This window comes from Hippichthys cyanospilos, chromosome 3 (assembly GCF_059441005.1).
Source record: "Hippichthys cyanospilos isolate Australia breed blue-spotted pipefish chromosome 3, RoL_Hcya_1.0, whole genome shotgun sequence".
Lineage (NCBI taxonomy): Eukaryota > Metazoa > Chordata > Actinopteri > Syngnathiformes > Syngnathidae > Hippichthys > Hippichthys cyanospilos.
Window position 1 is genome coordinate 19,270,955 of NC_142371.1, and position 17,299 is coordinate 19,288,253.

At 44.2% G+C, this 17,299-nt stretch overlaps 1 protein-coding gene across 2 annotated transcripts; it reads right to left on the bottom strand.

Moving 5' to 3' along the window:
• Positions 1-36: 36 nt before the first annotated feature.
• lmtk3 (lemur tail kinase 3) lies at positions 37-17,273 on the bottom strand. 2 transcript variants are annotated; one of them, XM_088411301.1, is made up of 16 exons: positions 16,986-17,270; positions 14,149-14,282; positions 12,908-13,052; positions 12,761-12,834; positions 12,568-12,686; positions 11,728-11,815; positions 11,224-11,372; positions 10,905-10,989; positions 10,632-10,753; positions 10,336-10,485; positions 4,483-10,258; positions 4,235-4,398; positions 3,110-3,243; positions 2,630-2,964; positions 2,121-2,196; positions 37-1,249 (listed from the first exon to the last, which is right to left on the bottom strand). In XM_088411301.1, the coding sequence occupies exons 1-16, from the start codon at positions 17,074-17,076 to the stop codon at positions 1,128-1,130; spliced, it is 7,764 nt and encodes a 2,587-aa protein (XP_088267427.1). In that variant the 5' UTR covers positions 17,077-17,270; the 3' UTR covers positions 37-1,127. The 2 variants fall into 2 exon arrangements, with proteins under 2 accessions (XP_088267427.1, XP_088267426.1); XM_088411300.1 differs by having other exon boundaries at positions 4,235-10,258; positions 16,986-17,273.
• Positions 17,274-17,299: the final 26 nt, after the last annotated feature.

Below are 17,299 nucleotides of genomic sequence, written 5' to 3' on the forward strand. Positions count from 1 at the left end.
CCAAACAAGGCAAAATGGAGCACTGAAATGGAAGTCTGCATTTTGTAGTTTTTATTTTTCCCCTTTTATTTTTACATTATCCCTTGAAAACGGGTCCTTAAAACAATACAGGTTTTAAACCAACACTAAACAAACTGACTAAACAAACTATTTGAACCTTGACTGCATGACGGACTGCTCGTTTTTTTGTAGAAAATAAATTCATAATATACACACACAATAAAAATGGAGCTATTTACTGATGAAAAGCATTTTTTTTTTCAGTCTTTCATGCTTAGCTACACTGACTTGTCTTGAAAATAAATGACAACACAGCTAAACATACATTGGGGGAAAATTAAATCTTACAGGACAAACTATAATACAGATCAGAATTTATAGACAGGTAAAATTATACAAAATACTTTTTGGCGCGATTAAGACGTCTGGGAAAATATTTTGCTTTATCTGTTATGAAGTTCTTACAGAAGGTATAACCTAGATGCGTTCTGCCCCAAATTATAACTGAATATATGCTAACTGCATGAAATAAATAACATAAATTAATATATGCGTAAAGAATTGCTTGGCAACTTGTTTTACAAAGATGAAAAATAAATACAGAGAAAATAAGAGGGCGCTTTTGAAGTACAAAGAAAAACATTGCTTGCTTTGAATTTTCCATGCGGTCTGAGAAGAAAACATTGAAAGGTAAACAGCTCAAAAATGATATCGTTTTCACTTTGTATCATGACGTTTTGTACAAATGTCGGCGTATTCTAAAGAGAGCTGAGCAAAATTGCCTTTCGAATTGACTGCGATGAAAACGCGTCCGTGAAAGTGAGGCTTGAGCGAAAGAACCAAACAAAAAGAAAAAAAAAAAAGAAAAAAGTGAAGCTGGTACACAGCGAGACTCCCACTGCATAGCTGTCGCAACGCCTCACGGGTTCCCCCTTCCAAAGATGCTCGGATAAACTCTGTAAACAGTGTCGCTGGTCGAAACTAGACGGCGTCCGGCGTTTCCAAACTGGCGTCGGCCTTGTCCAGTAGAAAAATAGCCTCTGTGTGAATGGCTGCTTGCTGGGGTCAAATCAGGGCTCAGTCTCAAGAGGGTTCATCTCAAAAGATTTCTCGCGGGTAAAGCCGCATCACGCCAAGTGGGGGTCCTTGGCCGGGCTGACGGTGAAGCGTGATGACGTCACGGCGTTGGCCCCGCCCACAGGGACCCTGGCCTCTTTGCGCTTGGAATCTTTGTTCTTGTTGCTGGACCCTAAGGGAGAGTGACGCGGATCACGCCAAGGCTTCGGTGAAATTTTAACGGCAAGACACGATAAGATAATAGCGCATTTAAGCAAGTTATGCACAAGCGATAAATAACGTAATTCCCCGAAATGTTTATCCCTTTTTTAAAATATAATTGAGATGAACTGTCGTCACGGGATGAGCTTGAGGGAGGAAGTTAGCAACCTGTGCCTGTTGCAGCTAACGGCAGCTCGTATTAGCCGAGGTTGTTCCAGCAAAAAAATCTTCAATAAAAGAAACGAGCAGACTGAACCAACGTCCGAGTCCATCCTTGTTCACGCGCAGAAATATTACTAAAACAGAGAGGTTATGATGTCTCCAGCTGATTCAATTAAGAGTGGCAAGGTACGGATCTGAAAGGTATTCCATTTGACTGGTTTCTTAATTATGGCCTTTTGGCACGTACGCGCAATGGCAAACTTGGCGGAACACACAAGATGAACTCGAGCTGTGTGTGGAGAGCTCATTTGAAGCGTTCGTTGTTGAACACAGGCTTTGCCCATGCGGCTCAATTGCACGTCATGCCGTCAAGGCGGATAATTACAGGGATTAAAACCGGCAGCACGTCTAGGACTTGTCTAGTTGAAAAGAAGGGCTTCCGTTTTTGTATGTGATGGTGGTGACTCACATTGGGACATTTTATTTCTTTATTTATTTTTAACAAAAGCCTTTTTCCAAACAGAAATGCGGCATGTAAATTTTACCTGCAGGTGAGTAGTGCATTTTTGACGTCTATTACCGTCAATGGCAGTGAATGAGTGAATTGATGATAGTCATTTTGGAAATACATTAAATTGATGCTTATTATCAACAGTGAAAAACAGCAGCGATGTTCTCACCATGCAACGTGTTTTTGACAGTGACAGCAGCTGGACTGGTGGGCGCCGAAGAGCTTAATGCATTGGTTGGAGTTTCCTGTGGCGGTCAAATCAGAGGCACATATTATTGAATAATCAATAGCAAAGGACAAAACGCATCCGTACTATGGAGGAGAGAAAGTGCCAAAATTAAATAAATGTATTTACCATTAAATAATTAAATAAAATCGCCATTGATTAAATGTTTCATTCAAGAATGTCTCAACAATTATATTATATATTATATATATTATATTATATTATATTATATTATTATAAAATATATATATATATATATATATATATATATATATATATATATATATATATATATATATATATTTATTTTTTTTTTACATATAATAATTGGCAATTTAGTTCACGATACATTTAATGAAACATTGATTTATTGAATTCCATATTCAATAAATCAATGAAACATTTATTTATTAAACTTTGGCGCTTTCAGTCCTGCATAGCATAGGACGTACCTGATCAAAAAGATAAATGGTGACGTCATCAAAAAAGGACACGTTCCTCCCTCTGTCCCTCTGACTGTCCAGCGGCTCCTTGGGCGACTTGAGCAGGCTTCTCAGACCCACGCGTTTGTCCACATCCGTCTCCGTGACAACGATGACCCTGCGGGAGCTTTCGTCCTCCGCCTCGTCTTCCTCCTCGTCTTCCGGATCGCTTCCGGGAAGCAGGCCTCTCCGTCTGCCGATCCGGCTGCCGATCGCCCCGTCCCCGAATCTGCCTTTGCCGGCGGGGTTGAGGGGCAGGGTCAGGGCGAGTGGCGGGAGGGCCAGGGACAGACGAGCTACCTTGGCTAACGGGCAAAACAACAACAAAAAAAAAGTCACTTTGCATTTGTTGATAGAAACAAACAACCGTAAATCTGACTATAAGATTTATCGGCATAAACGGTAAGCTACAGCAGTAAAAGTTTTCATTTTTGTTTTTTTAACACAAACCTTTGATGGCCTGGTTTGCAGACGACTGGAGCGTGGTAACCTCCGGTTGTTCAATCACAGTCAGCGGCTCGCTTTCAGTTTTCTCACGTTCTTCGTTGGGCTCCGTGCAGCACACGCTTTCTTGCTCCACTTGGCTGAAAACACGTTAGTTTTTCGTGGAAGTTAGCAAGTTATTTAGTTTGCAATTTAGCAACTTTTCTAGTAAGTCAAGTTGAATTAGCTAGCAACTTTAGTTAGCTAGCAGCAGGCCAGTTAGCAAGGTAATCACCGAGTTAATTAAGCGAGCTCGCAAGTCAGTTAGCTAATGTTGGGTTAGCTAACAACTTTAGTAAGCTAGTAGCAAGTCAGTTAGCAAGGTAGTTACTGAGTTAGTTAAGCGAGTTTACAAGTCAGTTAGCTAATGGCAAATTAGTAACTTATTAGTGTTGTGGTCAAAGTCACACGAACAAAGACCAAGAATTTATTGAGACTAGAGTGTATTGAGCCCGTGACAAGACCAAGAATTTTATAGAATTTTCAAACATTCGGCTGAAAACGAGTTAGCTTTCAGAAGATGTTAGCAAGTTATTTAGTTCGCAAGACAGCAAGTTAGTTAGTACGTTTTATATTTAGTTTTGTTAAGTTAGTTAGCAAATAGCGAGTTAGTTAATTTGCATGGTAGTTAGCAAGGTAGTTAAGTGAGCTAGCAAGTTAGACCCTTAGTTAGCAAGTTGAATAATTATGTAATTTCCGTTAGTTAGCAATTTTAGTTTGCAGATAGCAAGTTAGTTCATTTGTGAGTTAAGTCACTTAGTAAGTTAGTTAGCTAGTAGTAATTTAGTAACTTAATTACGCAAGCTTACAAGTCAGTTAGCTCAGAGAAATTAGTAACTTAGCCATGTTGTAGTCAAGGCATCACACCAAACAGAACCAAGAAATTAGCGAGACTAGAAAGTATCGAGACTTTAAAAGGTCGAGAACGAGACAAAACATTTGGCTGTAAACAAGTCAAAGCCAAGCCAATGCCTTTGATTCCAAAAAGAATTTGAGACCCTTAAAAAGCGGTTTTCAGAGCGTTCTCAAAACTCAAACCGATTTTGAGAACTACAACACTAGCAGGTAGCTTGCGGCGGCTTGGGTCAGTACCTCTCATCCTCGTTTTCCTCTTGCAGAGTAACTTCCTCGCTGTTACTCTCGACCGTTTGTTCCCCCCAGGGCCGAAGTGTGACAGTGTCCTTAACTGTCGCTCCCCAAAGCACATTTGTTTTCACATTTTCACTCAGGGAGAATTGCAGTCGTTCCTCACACACCTGAGACGACGGGACATGCAGAAATGAAACCATCGAAGCTAAGTAAGATAATAACGCGGTCACGGAAACGTTACGTTTTCTGACCTGCATCATGAGGCCGTTTTTTGTGGTCATCTTGGAGAGAGAACTCTGGTCCTTCCCATCTGGAGTTTGACCTGAGGACTCCATCAACTCATCCCTGTCTTCTATATCTGCGGTGTCTACCAGTATAATGGATTCATCAGAAGTCTCCAAAGTCACCTTGTTCCCTTCTGCAGTCGAATTACTTGACTCCTCGCTGCAAAGGTTAGCACCGGTGCATTTTTGATCGGGTGTTTTCTTCAAGGACTCCAAAAGCTCCAGGTTTTCCAAGAAAATGTCACCCAAAGTCCCCTCCTCATCCCCAGATATGCAACAGAGTTGTTCCAGCTTCTCAAAATCCTCCAGGGCCTCTTCATTCATATCTTTCCATTCAGAAATTAATAATTCTGGCAGGATATTCCCAGGATCTTGCGGTGGATTGCCATCATCCTGATCGTCAGTCTTAGTGTCTTGTGTTATATGCTGAGATGGTGGGTTCAGATTGCCCACGATGATCGTATTTTGAAGAGGTGCCAGTTCAATCAAAGGTGTCTTACTGAAACTGGTTTTAGGAAAATCTTCTTCTGTGTTAATTCCTTCTAAATTCAGGGGACTAATAATTTCCTCAGTTTCTGAGACGGATGGTGGCGGACTTGGGAAAGAGTCATCTAAACTCTCCAGTTTATCATCCTGCAAGTCAAGGTCTACGCTTGCAGGAGGACTAGGGAAGTCTACTGAGCTGAAATTGTCCAGCTGTGGATCAGCCACATCTTCAACATCCTCATCTACCTTGGCGGTACTGATTCTTTCTTCCATTGGGTGTTTAGCATTGCAGATATTTTTCATTTCAGTCTCATAATCTAAGCCAGAGTCGAGGTTTTCTTGGTCTGAGAAGTTCTCCTGGGGGGCCTCAGTGATGCAAATGGTGATTTTGGCACATTTACTCTCCAATGTGTGAGAGAAGCAGTTCACTAAAACAGCGTTGTTGTCAACGTTTTGCCTTGATGGTGGTGGCTCCTCCTCCTGGAGCTCACAGAGCTTAGGCCAAGTGTTAAAATTTTGATTTTCCTCTGATCCTGTCAGACACCCATCCTCGATCACGTCCATGCTTAATGACTTGTTCTTCGCATCTTTCTCAGCGTTCTGTTGAGCCGGGATTTCGTGATTCTCCACTTCCGCTGCTATTTTTCCCATTGCATCAAATCTGTCTACTTCCGCAAGGTTCTCCTGATTTTCAACCTGTTGAATGTCCACATCTTTCCGGTGACCGACTTGGTTGACGTTCTCCTTTTCCGATCGACTTCCGTTTAAACTTTGCCTTTCATCGTTCCAGGATTCCTCAAAGCTGAGCAGCACAGCGGGGTGGGGTTCGCTTCCTGCTAGTTCATCATTTTCTTCGGCCTCCCAAAACTCCTGACCCACAATAAGACGCTCGGCCACCTCCCACCCTTCAGTCTGAAAGCCGGGGAACAGTTCGGACCTCAGCTCATGATCCGGACACCTCTTTTCCGGAGAAGCCCACTGGTCGTTTTCATCGGGCCAATTTAGCGATTCGCCGGACTCTGAAGAACGCTGGCAGTCAAGAAAGGGACTCTTTAGGTCATCCTTCACTTTCACGGCCTCAGCATCATGAGGGATATCGCCAGTCCTGCACTGTGCTTCTGTCAGGGGTGACGCCTCCTTCATGACGCTGCTCAACTCTGCAGCAGCCAGTTCTTTCTCTGTCTCCATCCTGACCTCTGTTGTCTCACTATCGCAATCATCTGAGCAGTGCAGGTCTCTAAGTCCCAGCTGGTTGTGGTCTGCATGGTGCAATTCCATGTCAGGCATCTTGTCCCGGATTTCAGGTTTTTTAACGCTTTCCTCGCTCCAGGAGGCAACCGTGAGACTGCTCACTTTATCGTCTATCGTTTTCCCTACAAGCGAGCCGTCTTTATTAATTTTGGGGAACTCAGTGGAACCGTCACACAGGTAGGACAAATTAGACTCCGTGCTGTCAATGAGAGATTCTATCATGGTGTTTCCACAGTGATGCACACTTAAAGAAGTGACTTTGTTTTCTAATATTGTGAAGTCTTTGGCTCTGTTGGCCTGTAGTTTCAAATCTTCGGAATCTATACAATTACAGTCCACCACATGAGAAATGACTTCATCTGTGAATTGTTGGTGTTTAGTATTACAAACATTGTGTGTAGAAGTGTTGAGAGGGGCATCTTCTAATTTGGAGAACAACTTATCAATAAAGTCAACACAGTCTTGGGTTGAAGGATCATCGATCAATTGGGAGGATTTCTGACCATTCAAGAAAATGCCAGAATCATCTCGCTGCCCTGAATTTAATCCTTTGATTGGAATATCTGTGGCATTGTCAGAAAGAGAAGAGTCCTTCTCAGGTGGTTTCTGATTTGATGTCATCTTCATAGGGATGCTGGTTCTTGAAGGGTGCTTGTTTTCCGGCTCGGCCTCTTCTTCAGTTTCCGTTTTTTCTTCAATCCCTGTGAGCGTGCCCCTCTCACCCCCTCTGCCACTGCCTGGCCTGGAGCCGATAAGTCCGTCGCTGCTCCTCCTGCTCATCCCGTCCCCTTCCCAATCACTGTCTGAGAAGTAGGCCGAGTCCCGATGGGGGGTCTCGTTTCCCAGAGCCCGCCAGCCGCCACCTCCCACGCCCATCCAGGAGTCGCTCGGAGTGAGGCAATCTGCGGAGCTGGACGTCAGAGGTGACAGGACAGAATCCGTGGGGGTGACCAGCGAGCAGTCTCCAGACACATCCCAGTCTGGAGTGGTTGGAGTGACGGCTTTTTCAGAAACACGTTTTTCTTGAAGGCTCTTATTGTGCTGTGGTGAATGCTTACTGTCTAGCTTTATGCTCAGGTCGCCACAATCTTTTGTGCAATGCAAATCAGCTGCTGCAGACACCTTATCAGTGTTAAGCTTTTCATCGTCAAGTTGGCACACTGCGATATGATCTGTCTTCAGATGGCGGGCCCGTGGGTCATACGTCAATGACTCGCCATTCTCAAATAATGAGGCTTTTGGGCTGTTATCTGTATTGATCGATCTCACCGTGATGGCGTCTTGAGGGTCATTGCTGAAAGCTTTTGGGGAAAGCTCTGAAAGATCTTTTGCTTGTTCCTCTCCTCTCGCCGGTAAGGCAGGTCCATCTGAACTCTCGTCCTCTTTCTGAGATGCTAGCGTTTGGTTGTGCAGTAGACCATTTTTGGGCATGATTTCTGAAAATACAAAGTCATCAGACTGGCAATGATCTGCATTGTCTGCTTGGTTCTCCGATTTCATGGTGGAGCCTATATGAAGGACTGGGATCTCAGGTCTGGTAGAAACTTTGATCTCGGTCTTTTTAGCACGCTTAGTGACTTGTGCGTAGATGGCCTCTGTTTGTGTTTCATCTTTTCCTTTGTTAGATGAGCGTATGGAGCTCTCCGATTGGAAGCGAATGGTCTGAGTTGAATTTGGGTCGATACATATCGACTCATACTCAGGTGAGAGGGGGGTTGGGGAGGAATCCGCTTCTTTCTTGGTTGTAGCTGTGTTTTGCCTTGATATGATTTCGGTGAGAAACGTCTCAGCCGACTGGATCTCCTTGAGGAATTCCTCCCTGGTCATTTCTGTTCTCTGTGGCTCATTTTCACTCTGCTGGAGTTCACGCTCTGCTTTCCCGGTGGTGATTTCAGAGAGGAGGGAGCGTGACCTTCTTATGCCTTTTGAAGAGGTGTCTTCAACTTCGGACGAGGGAAGGCCCGGACCACAGACATACGGCCGCAGCCTTGTTCCGGCTGGGTAGAGGTATTTTACGGGATCATTTCCCGGCCCGCCATTTACATCTGGGTCTGTATCAATCTCGGTCAGAAAAAGATCTCCCTGGAACGATTCATTAGGTGCTGTCAAGTTCTTCTCTCTTCCCAGGCTGCTGTTTTGTTTCTCTGATGTCCACGACCGTCCCGCTGAGCCCAGGTCTGTGATCAAAGACTGGGAACGGCGCATCCCTTTATTAGGCAACGCAACATTTTTTGATCTTTCTGCTTCCCACGAACTGTCGGACTTGCACTCACTGGGCTCTGTCCCAGTAGATATCTCTGTCAGAAACAGGTGCATGGGCGATTTCTTGGCAGCGGCCATACGTTCTGCTTGAAGTTCTGCATCTTCCTTCCAAATGGCCGGCAAGATGGTGTCAAGGCGTGACTGGGTCCTCTTCATTCCCCTGGAAAAGATCCCGCCAGAGGTTGGCTCCGCATCCTCGGACAGACTCGAATGAGTGACAGAGGTTCCGCCGCTTGCTTTCTCAGGAGACATGAAGGGTGAATCGTCCTCATCTGAGTAGGTGGGACTGGATGAGGACTGCCCGTCAGTCCCGGGTTGTGTGCGAGGTATGTTGCGATAAATCGGGCGCAAGGGGTTTTCTCGGCGAATGGGTGATTCAAAGTCCCTCACACGCGAGTGAGCGCTCACCTTGGAGTCGTGCGCTGATGTTGTGTGTCTGGTGTCTCTATTGGCAAGGTCACAGGATAGCGGGTCTCTTATAGATCTATTAATGTATCTAGAATAAGAGTCAGTGCTGTAGCTCAGGCAAGTTCTTTGTTTTGAGTGAGGAGGGAGAGGCGGCGGACACATATGAGTTGGGGGGTAAATGGGATGACTGGATGGCGGAAGCGAGGGCGAGAGGGATGGAGACGGCGGCAAAGTCTGTCTGGCGCGATGGAGCCCCAGGTGACCAAAGCTGGAAGGTGGGCAGCTGTTCATCTGAAGAGGGTCAGTCTCAATTTTACCGCTCAAGTTGTAATGAGGTAGGCCTCTGTAGCCAAGTGGAGGTGCGGGAAGGGGGCGCGAGTGAAGGTGGTTGGTTGATGATAAAGACAGTGAGCGAGGTTTCGGGGGAAGGACCGGCGCTTGAGAACTTGAGCAAGGTTTTTGGTCAGGAATCTCGTCTTCTTCTTCATCTCCTAAATTGATCACAGAAAAGTCGGTCACTCTGCTCGAAGCGTCTCTGAATTCAGCCATGCCCGTATTGGGAATCTGGAGTTTCACCTCGCTTGATCGCACGGTCTGGATGCCTTTTGCGCCGGCGCACTTGTCAGAGGAACAATAGGGCACTCGTTCTTTTCCCAGCATACCACTGCGTATTTCTACCAGCTCCATGTCTCCGGGACAAACGGAGTTGGACCCACAAGACGGTTGGCTCTTTCCCTTAAGAGTCGGCGACTTGTCCTGGGGAGTGTGCTCCTCCAGTCGGATGTAGTACTCGCTGGCAAGGGAGGGGCTCCGCGCGCTGATCACCGGGACCACAGTGGGGGTGTCCAAGGACTGCCTGTGGTTGTTGTTATTCACTGCCGGAATAGGTTGAGCAGGAGGGAGAGGTTTGTAGCCTCGTCTGGCGTGGGCCTTCTCCCAAAAATACTCAAAGTTCAAGCCTTTGCTGGTTTCCGTCACGGTCAGGATGTCATCTAGTTCCGATGAGGAATGAGTGCCGCGGTTTCCCACCGGGTCCAGCAGGGGGTAGGAGCCGTGCCGGTCCTCCCTGCCGCACTCCCGCTCTCTTTGCCGTTCGTGCGCCGCCGCCTGGAAGGCTGGCGGGCGGAGCAAGTCCCAGCGTCTTTCGAAGGACTCCTCGCTCTCGCCTCTCCTCCTCCTCCCGTCGTCGTACGTCTCTTCCTCCTCATCCTCGTCGCCGACGCTCCCCCTCGTCGTCCCTCGCTCGGCGGCCAGGAGGGAGGAGAGGAGAAGGAATACCTCGGCCACCGACGGACGCTGGGACGGAGGGAGCCAGCAGGACTGCATGATCTCATACCTTTGGGGAGCAGCGGAAAGATCTCAATCACGTTTGAGTATTTTAGTCCTTGACATGTTTTGACCAGGCGCACTAACCAGTAATCTGCATGGGAGAGTTTTAGCCTGGGCTGGGCCAGCGTGATCTGTCGCTCTCTGATGACAAACGTCAGAACCTCCTCGTCACTCAAGTGCCTGTGAGGCTGAGAGCCAAACTCAAATAGCTCCCATATGACCACCCCCAGGGACCTGCAAGTAGGACATTGACCTATGAAAGCAAATTCTAGCAGCAACAAATTCCACCGATGTAAGAATATATTCTTTTATGCCCGCTGGAATGAGACCCAATACAACAGATCAAAAAGATCAAACGTATATACTGTATATGAACTTACCACACATTACTGGTCTTGGTTTGGTCCGTGACAATCAAAGAGCCTCGGTACTCTTCCAGGAGCTCAGGAGCGATCCATCGCAAAGGAATCCAAAGCTTGTCGGGAGTTAGGTAATAGTCCTCCTGCGCACATATATGAAGGTAACGTTGACATTAAAACATCTTATAGGCAGGTATGAAATGACTTTCTTTATGTATATGTGTAAATTTGATCGAAAAGTTTCATATTGTTGTTAATTGTCAAGGTCATGGTTAAAAAAAAAAAAAAGCCTACCTTGTATTGATTGTGCGAGAGGCCGTAGTCACCTATCCTCACTGTGAGGTCAGAGGTCAGCAGGCAGTTTCGTAATGCCAGATCACTACAAACAACCAAATTATTATTTTGCATGTGGGGAGAAAAATATGAATAAAACATAAAAAAAAGCAATTTTTTGCACAAGCTGTGAATGTTAAATTTATGGTAAAACTGATAAAAATCGGTATACATTATAGGCTGAGAATATTCACAAAGGATTTTTTTTTTTAATAAAACCAACTTTAAAACCACACATCCCAGGCCGAAATGGGGCTTCACATTAAGCACCAGGTCCTACCTGTGGATGTAGTTGTTCTCGTGAAGGTGTAGCAGGCCCGACGTGATCTCGAATGCCATCCGCTGTAGAGTTAGCAGGTCCCGCGTGGGAAGATCCGGCGTCATCCCGTCGGACTTGCGTTGGGCTCGCAGGTAACGCTTCAGGTCACCCTGCCATTGCACAAAGTGAAGCATAAATAAAGAATAAAGAATAAAGACCCCCCCCCCCCAAATACTTACCTCCATTAATAGCTACATAACATACATGGCTACAACTCTAGCTAGCTAGCTAGCTAGATCTAGCTATCTACCTTGCTATCTATCTTGCTAGTAAGCTGCTAGCTAGCTATTTATTCATGTTTTTATTTCCAAGGGAAATAGTTAGCTAGTTATTCTAGCTAGTTAGCTAGATATCGATTAATGTATAAGGAAAGGGAAAGTAGCTGGCATTAAATGGGTTAACAATGGGACTGTTAAATTAAAATAAAAGACTTCCAAATGGTCTCAACTCGAGTTGTTTGCTTACCAGCTGACAGAATTCCATGACCAGGAGGAAAGGGATGCTTTCGCTGCACTGGCCCAAACACTGCAGTATGTTGGGATGCTTCAGACTTCTGCACGTGGACACAAATGGGACTTTGTTCAGAAAAATAAGCGTGAAAGGTCAAATAGGTGTCCAAAATAGAGAAGCAAAGGGAAGAGAGAGATAAACAACACATAAATGTCATGAATGTCAACCCGATGTCTCTCTATGGGTTCATTGCGTGAGATTCTCAATCCGGCAATTTCTCTCCTTAACTTTCATACGATACCAGAATGTTCAGGCACTGAATCATCTCTAAGGGTCACCCCTCCTTCCTCCTTCCTTGAAAGCCCACTTTTCTATGATTGGACAATTTGCACAAGCTCTCAGTGGGCCACCTCCCTAATGGCTGCACCATGAGCATGAATTTTTTTTCACATTAACGTCGCATTTGCTCTTTGAAACAAGGCAAGGCAGCTTCATTTATACAGCATTTCTCATACGCAAAACAAAAAGGCAATGACACGACAACTAAAAGCGGCGGTACGTGAAGGCCCTTCGGGGGGTATGTGAGATTTGAACAGGGTTTCTCCTAACAAATCTAATAAATGCTTTTAAAAATCTTTTCAAATTGAGAGCAAATTAACTGCAACATGAAGCATCTTATGGCTAAATTGTATCATAGAGACACTGGCAGCCCATTTCAAATGGACCTTTGACGTCTAATTCCGTCATTGGCAGTGAATGAGTAGACATGATAAAAAATACAAACAACCCAGTTCAAAATTAGAAAACAAGTATGGATTGTGCGGCAAAGCGCAGCAGCGGTGAGCGGAGGCTGACCTGTACGGCTCCGACTCGGCCAAGAACTTCCTCTGCTCCAGCGGGCTGGCGCTGACGCGCAACTCCTTGACCACCACCTGCGAGGAGCTGCAGTCGCACAGCACCTCGGCCAGGATCACCTGCCGGGCAATCGGACAAGATGGAGACTCGCCGAGCTTTCGATGGTCCCGGCGGAGGACTTTGGCAATCTTACTTTTCCGAACCAGCCATTCCCGATCTCCTGCAGGTAGTTCAAAGTTTGCCTTTTGAAGCATTGAGACTTGGAATCTGCAAAAAAAATATATATATATTAGAATGGGCCTCATAATTGGAGCTAAACTCAAAGCAGATCTTCGTTGACCTCCGTCGTGCAGGACGCCGCAGCCGGGCCGCTCCCTGACGGGCAAAGTGTAGACTTCCGGGAGGGAGGGGCACGACGACAGGCTGTCCTCCTGGATGGGGCTGGACGCCCCCGAGCACTCTTCCCCGTCCGCGTTGTCAAACTCCTGACGGCAAGAAAAAGTTTGAAAACGAAAAGCCCAACTCATTCTGCACTTACGGGAACGATTTTGAAATCATTTTCGTTGTTGATTCGACATTCAAATACAGCGAAAGCATTTCGTGGATTTGATAGTGTATATAACTACATCCATTTATTTGATTAGAAATATTTTTTCAAACTTAAGAGATATTTGACAATTCAATAGCAAAAATCTAAGCCTGCATTAAAACTTTTTTTACTAGGATTATTTAAAAAAATATTAGCGTTTTTAAATATATATTTAATGTTTCACTATATATTGATGACAGTTTTATTTTTATTGTTATTTTTAGCATTGCTGATAATAAAAGCGATAATAATAGCAACCCACCATCCACTATCTTTGCTTTTTAATACTTAAAATAACCATTCAAATGAAATGTAAACACATTATTAATTTATATTGTCATTATTTCTCTGGATTTGAAAAAAAACTGATTAAAACATTGAATAGAAATTGGAGCTTTTTTCAAACATTTCAACATTCACTTTATAATTGTTAAAACATAATCATAAATAATAATAATAATTGATTGATCAAATTAATCGCCATAATTAAAGATAATAAAAAGAATAATAATAATATTTATAATAGTACTTTGATTATAAGTAAAAGTAAAAATAAATCACACCAAACTAGATTAATTAATTAATTATTATCAATAATTAATATATATATATATATACTGTATACACTTATAATAGTACTAATTATTTAATAATTATAAAATACTAAAAAAGTGTATAATGGATCATTAAACGATTACAACAATTATATTTTAACATTGTTTTAGTTTTATTATATAAATATTAAATATTGCTTATAAACGAATCAAAAATAAGATAATAACATTAAAAAACGAATGAGTAAAAGGAAAAATCAATCGAATTCAAATCACTACTTGTTTTTTAACCAAAATTACAGGCCTTTTATAATGCTTTTAGTTTTATATTATACAAGTATAATAATAATAATGTAATCAATAATATTCCAAAATAATCAACTACACAGCAAATCATAATATCGTAATACGCTGTTCTTGAAACTGCTGGGAGCTTACATTGAATCCCACTCCTCCCCTCTTGCAGCACAAACAGGTGAGGAGCAGCAGAACGAATGAGACGAGCCCCGAGCACGAGATGAGGATGACCACGTAAGGCGGCGGGGACAGCGAGGCCGTCCGGCTCTGAGAAACTGAAAGGAGCACACATCAAGCAAAAGACGGGTTCACTTTTTGATTTTAGCTTTGCTTTTTTTTTTTTTTTTTTTTTAAGGAGGGTTGAAGAAACAAGACTCGGCGGAATCATAAAGGTGTGAAATCGTGTTACACGGCTCGTTTGTCTCGGAGGGGAGATTGGCCATTGGAGCGTTGTCCTGCAGCGGAAGGTTGAGGTCAACCCCAATGGACAGTTTGCATCAGGGGGATTGTTTTGTTTTTTTTTTTCTTTAAATTCAGACAGGAAGCAGGAAAGTCCAAGGTTGGAAAAAATCAATAACTGAAGTTTGAAAGTATAGTAGCTGCTCATTCCAGTAGAAGGACAGAAGCACGAGGAGAGGGAAGTGTCAGCATTCCACTCACAGTTAGGAAGCAAAGGAAGGAGGGGGGCGGGGTTGCTAATCGAAGGGGGTGGGGTTTCATAAAGGTTTACTAGTCAGGTGCGAGAGAGCGAGAGGAAGGGGGCGGGACATGTGGACATTTGTACCTCAAAGTGGTTGATTGTGGGGGGTGACCCATCTGTAGAAAAGAAAAGGGGCGGGGGGGGCAAGCTGGTTAAACACCTTCACGGTGATGGTGATAGTATACAGGGGGTCGTCACTTTACGACCAAATTATATCATCGCAATGCACCGGAGTCCGAAATCCTTACAATAATCCGAGTCCGTCGTTTTATTTTTTTCGTCCAATGAGATTTCAGCTCCGAAGTGTTGCCGTGTCCTTTTAATCTGCCCGCTGCCTTCAGAATCAGCAGCGCTGGCCCATGCACTTCAATTGTATTAGCAACGAGATGGTTTCGTGAACCATCACAGGTTTTAAAGGGCGAGAGAGCTGACGCCCGATGATGTCAGACATTTTACTACCTTCTGATTGGTTGGTTTAAGGAAGACTAGCAAAACACACCTGAATTAATCTGCGCATGTTATTTACAATTAGTTATCAGTATTTCAGGTGCGCACCAGATGTTAACTAGTAGAATTTTATGTCACTCGTAGTACTAATAGGCTTCCCTTTCAAATTAAGAGCACACTAATTGGAACATGAAGCAACTTGTAGCTAAATTGTGTTATACTGACTCCTTTGCAAAATGTACACGTTTATATAAATGTGTACTGTCATTAGTGTAGCAATTTTTCTGGTAGACGAGCCAGAAAAAAAAAAATAGAAGATATTAAATTATCTATCTTATAGGATTTGATGGGTAAAATATACCTAGTTGCCATCATACTACTAACACCACTACTACCCCACAAGTGTCATCACTATCAACTTTTTCAATTAATGTAGCCCCTGTGCAATATTTTAAGTACCCCCTAATCAGTGCATGAGCCGCTCCAAGTTCCAGTAAATTTGCTCTTAATTTGAAAAGAAACTCTTGGGTTCTGTCAATAATGTCTATCTTAGAAGGCAGTCATGCAAATTTAATTGATTTAAAATTAGATTAAAGGTAAAAAAAATGGATTTGCTAAGGCCTCTAATAACCTTGTTAAACTGAATTTCAGGCACATAGAATACAGTATATGCTCAGATTGTTTCACATATCTACGATGACGAAATGTCTTACTTTCATATTCCGGAATAACTAAGGTGGCCTCAAAACTAGACTGGTGGACCCAAGGAGCAGATCTACAAGTTGGAGGACTAAAATTTTTTGCTATCAACCTTGAGTAATATTACTGTGGCTGTGCTTGTCTTCTTTGTGCGGATACATACAGCATACATTTATTATACTGCCCCCTGGTGGCAGTGGTGCACACAACCGAAGGAGCAGCACAATGGCCATTGAAATGATGCATAAAATCATGAAGTGGAAAATTAAAATTCTGTTGAATTCATGTTGTTACCGTATGTTTTCATAACGGCGTTACATTTTTAGGAATACAGTCACTGGCAAGGTCATCTCACTGTCAACACTGCATGCATAAATTTCAGATTACATTTAAAAATGCATGACTTTCCGAAAATAGTGTCGGAGTAAGACCGCCGAGCTAAACGCGTCACACGTTCAGCAACGCTTGTTGCGTGGGATGATTTCCATGCAAAGTTGACACTTTTACATGGAAGTGGATGACGACAACCTGCTGAGTTGCAAAGAAGTCGCATAGGGGATAAATCAGAGATTGTTTCGCGTCAAGGTATGTCATAGTGCAGCTTGCTTTATTTTTAGCGGGACTGTCAAGCCCCCCCCCCCCCCCCCCCCCCACCTCCACCCGCAGCACAGGATGTACACAAGCATCATAAACAATAGCTCTGAGAACATATGTTGAATTCTGAGAATATAAGCAAACATAGCGCCTTTTTCATCAGGCCCCAGCGGTTTCTCACCAAAACAACAAAGACATATCGCACAACTCTGCTAAATCTTGCAAAAAGAGGCGGCGGGGGTGCATAAATCGGCCAAATAAGAACCTAGCCAGCATTGCTTCAAAGGCTGAATAATCCGAGTGTCTTTTTTATGCCATCGATGTGAGGCCCCGCAAGCACCCCCCCATGATTCCCTTTTATTTGCATCACTGCATGCATGCACCATTCTCCCGCTGCAATAATCGCTGGCATTATCTGACGGCACGTTGATAATAAAGCATAATAAAGACGCCCCCCCGCCCCCCCTTTCTCCATGCAGCCTCACTGACAGCTATTCAATTCAAGCCCCCCACCCCCCCTTCCTCCGACTCGACTCACCTTCCCTCTGCGGGGCTCCGAGCGCTCTCTCCGGGCTGATGTACGACATGACCCCTGCCAGAGCCACCATCAGCCAGCAGTGGGGCCGCATCGTCGCCGCCACAACAACAACAGCATCGGTGTCCTCCGGTCCCGGGCGAGCTGCCTCCTTCCTTCCTTTTCCTCCCTCCCCCTCGTCTTTTTTTTTTTTTTTTTAGGGGTGCTGATGAGATAAATAAGCCTTTCTCCCTCTCCTTCTCCTCTTCCTCTAATCCGCAATTCAACTCGAGGATCTCGACCCGCTATTGTGCATCCTCAGGCTGCTCATACATGAC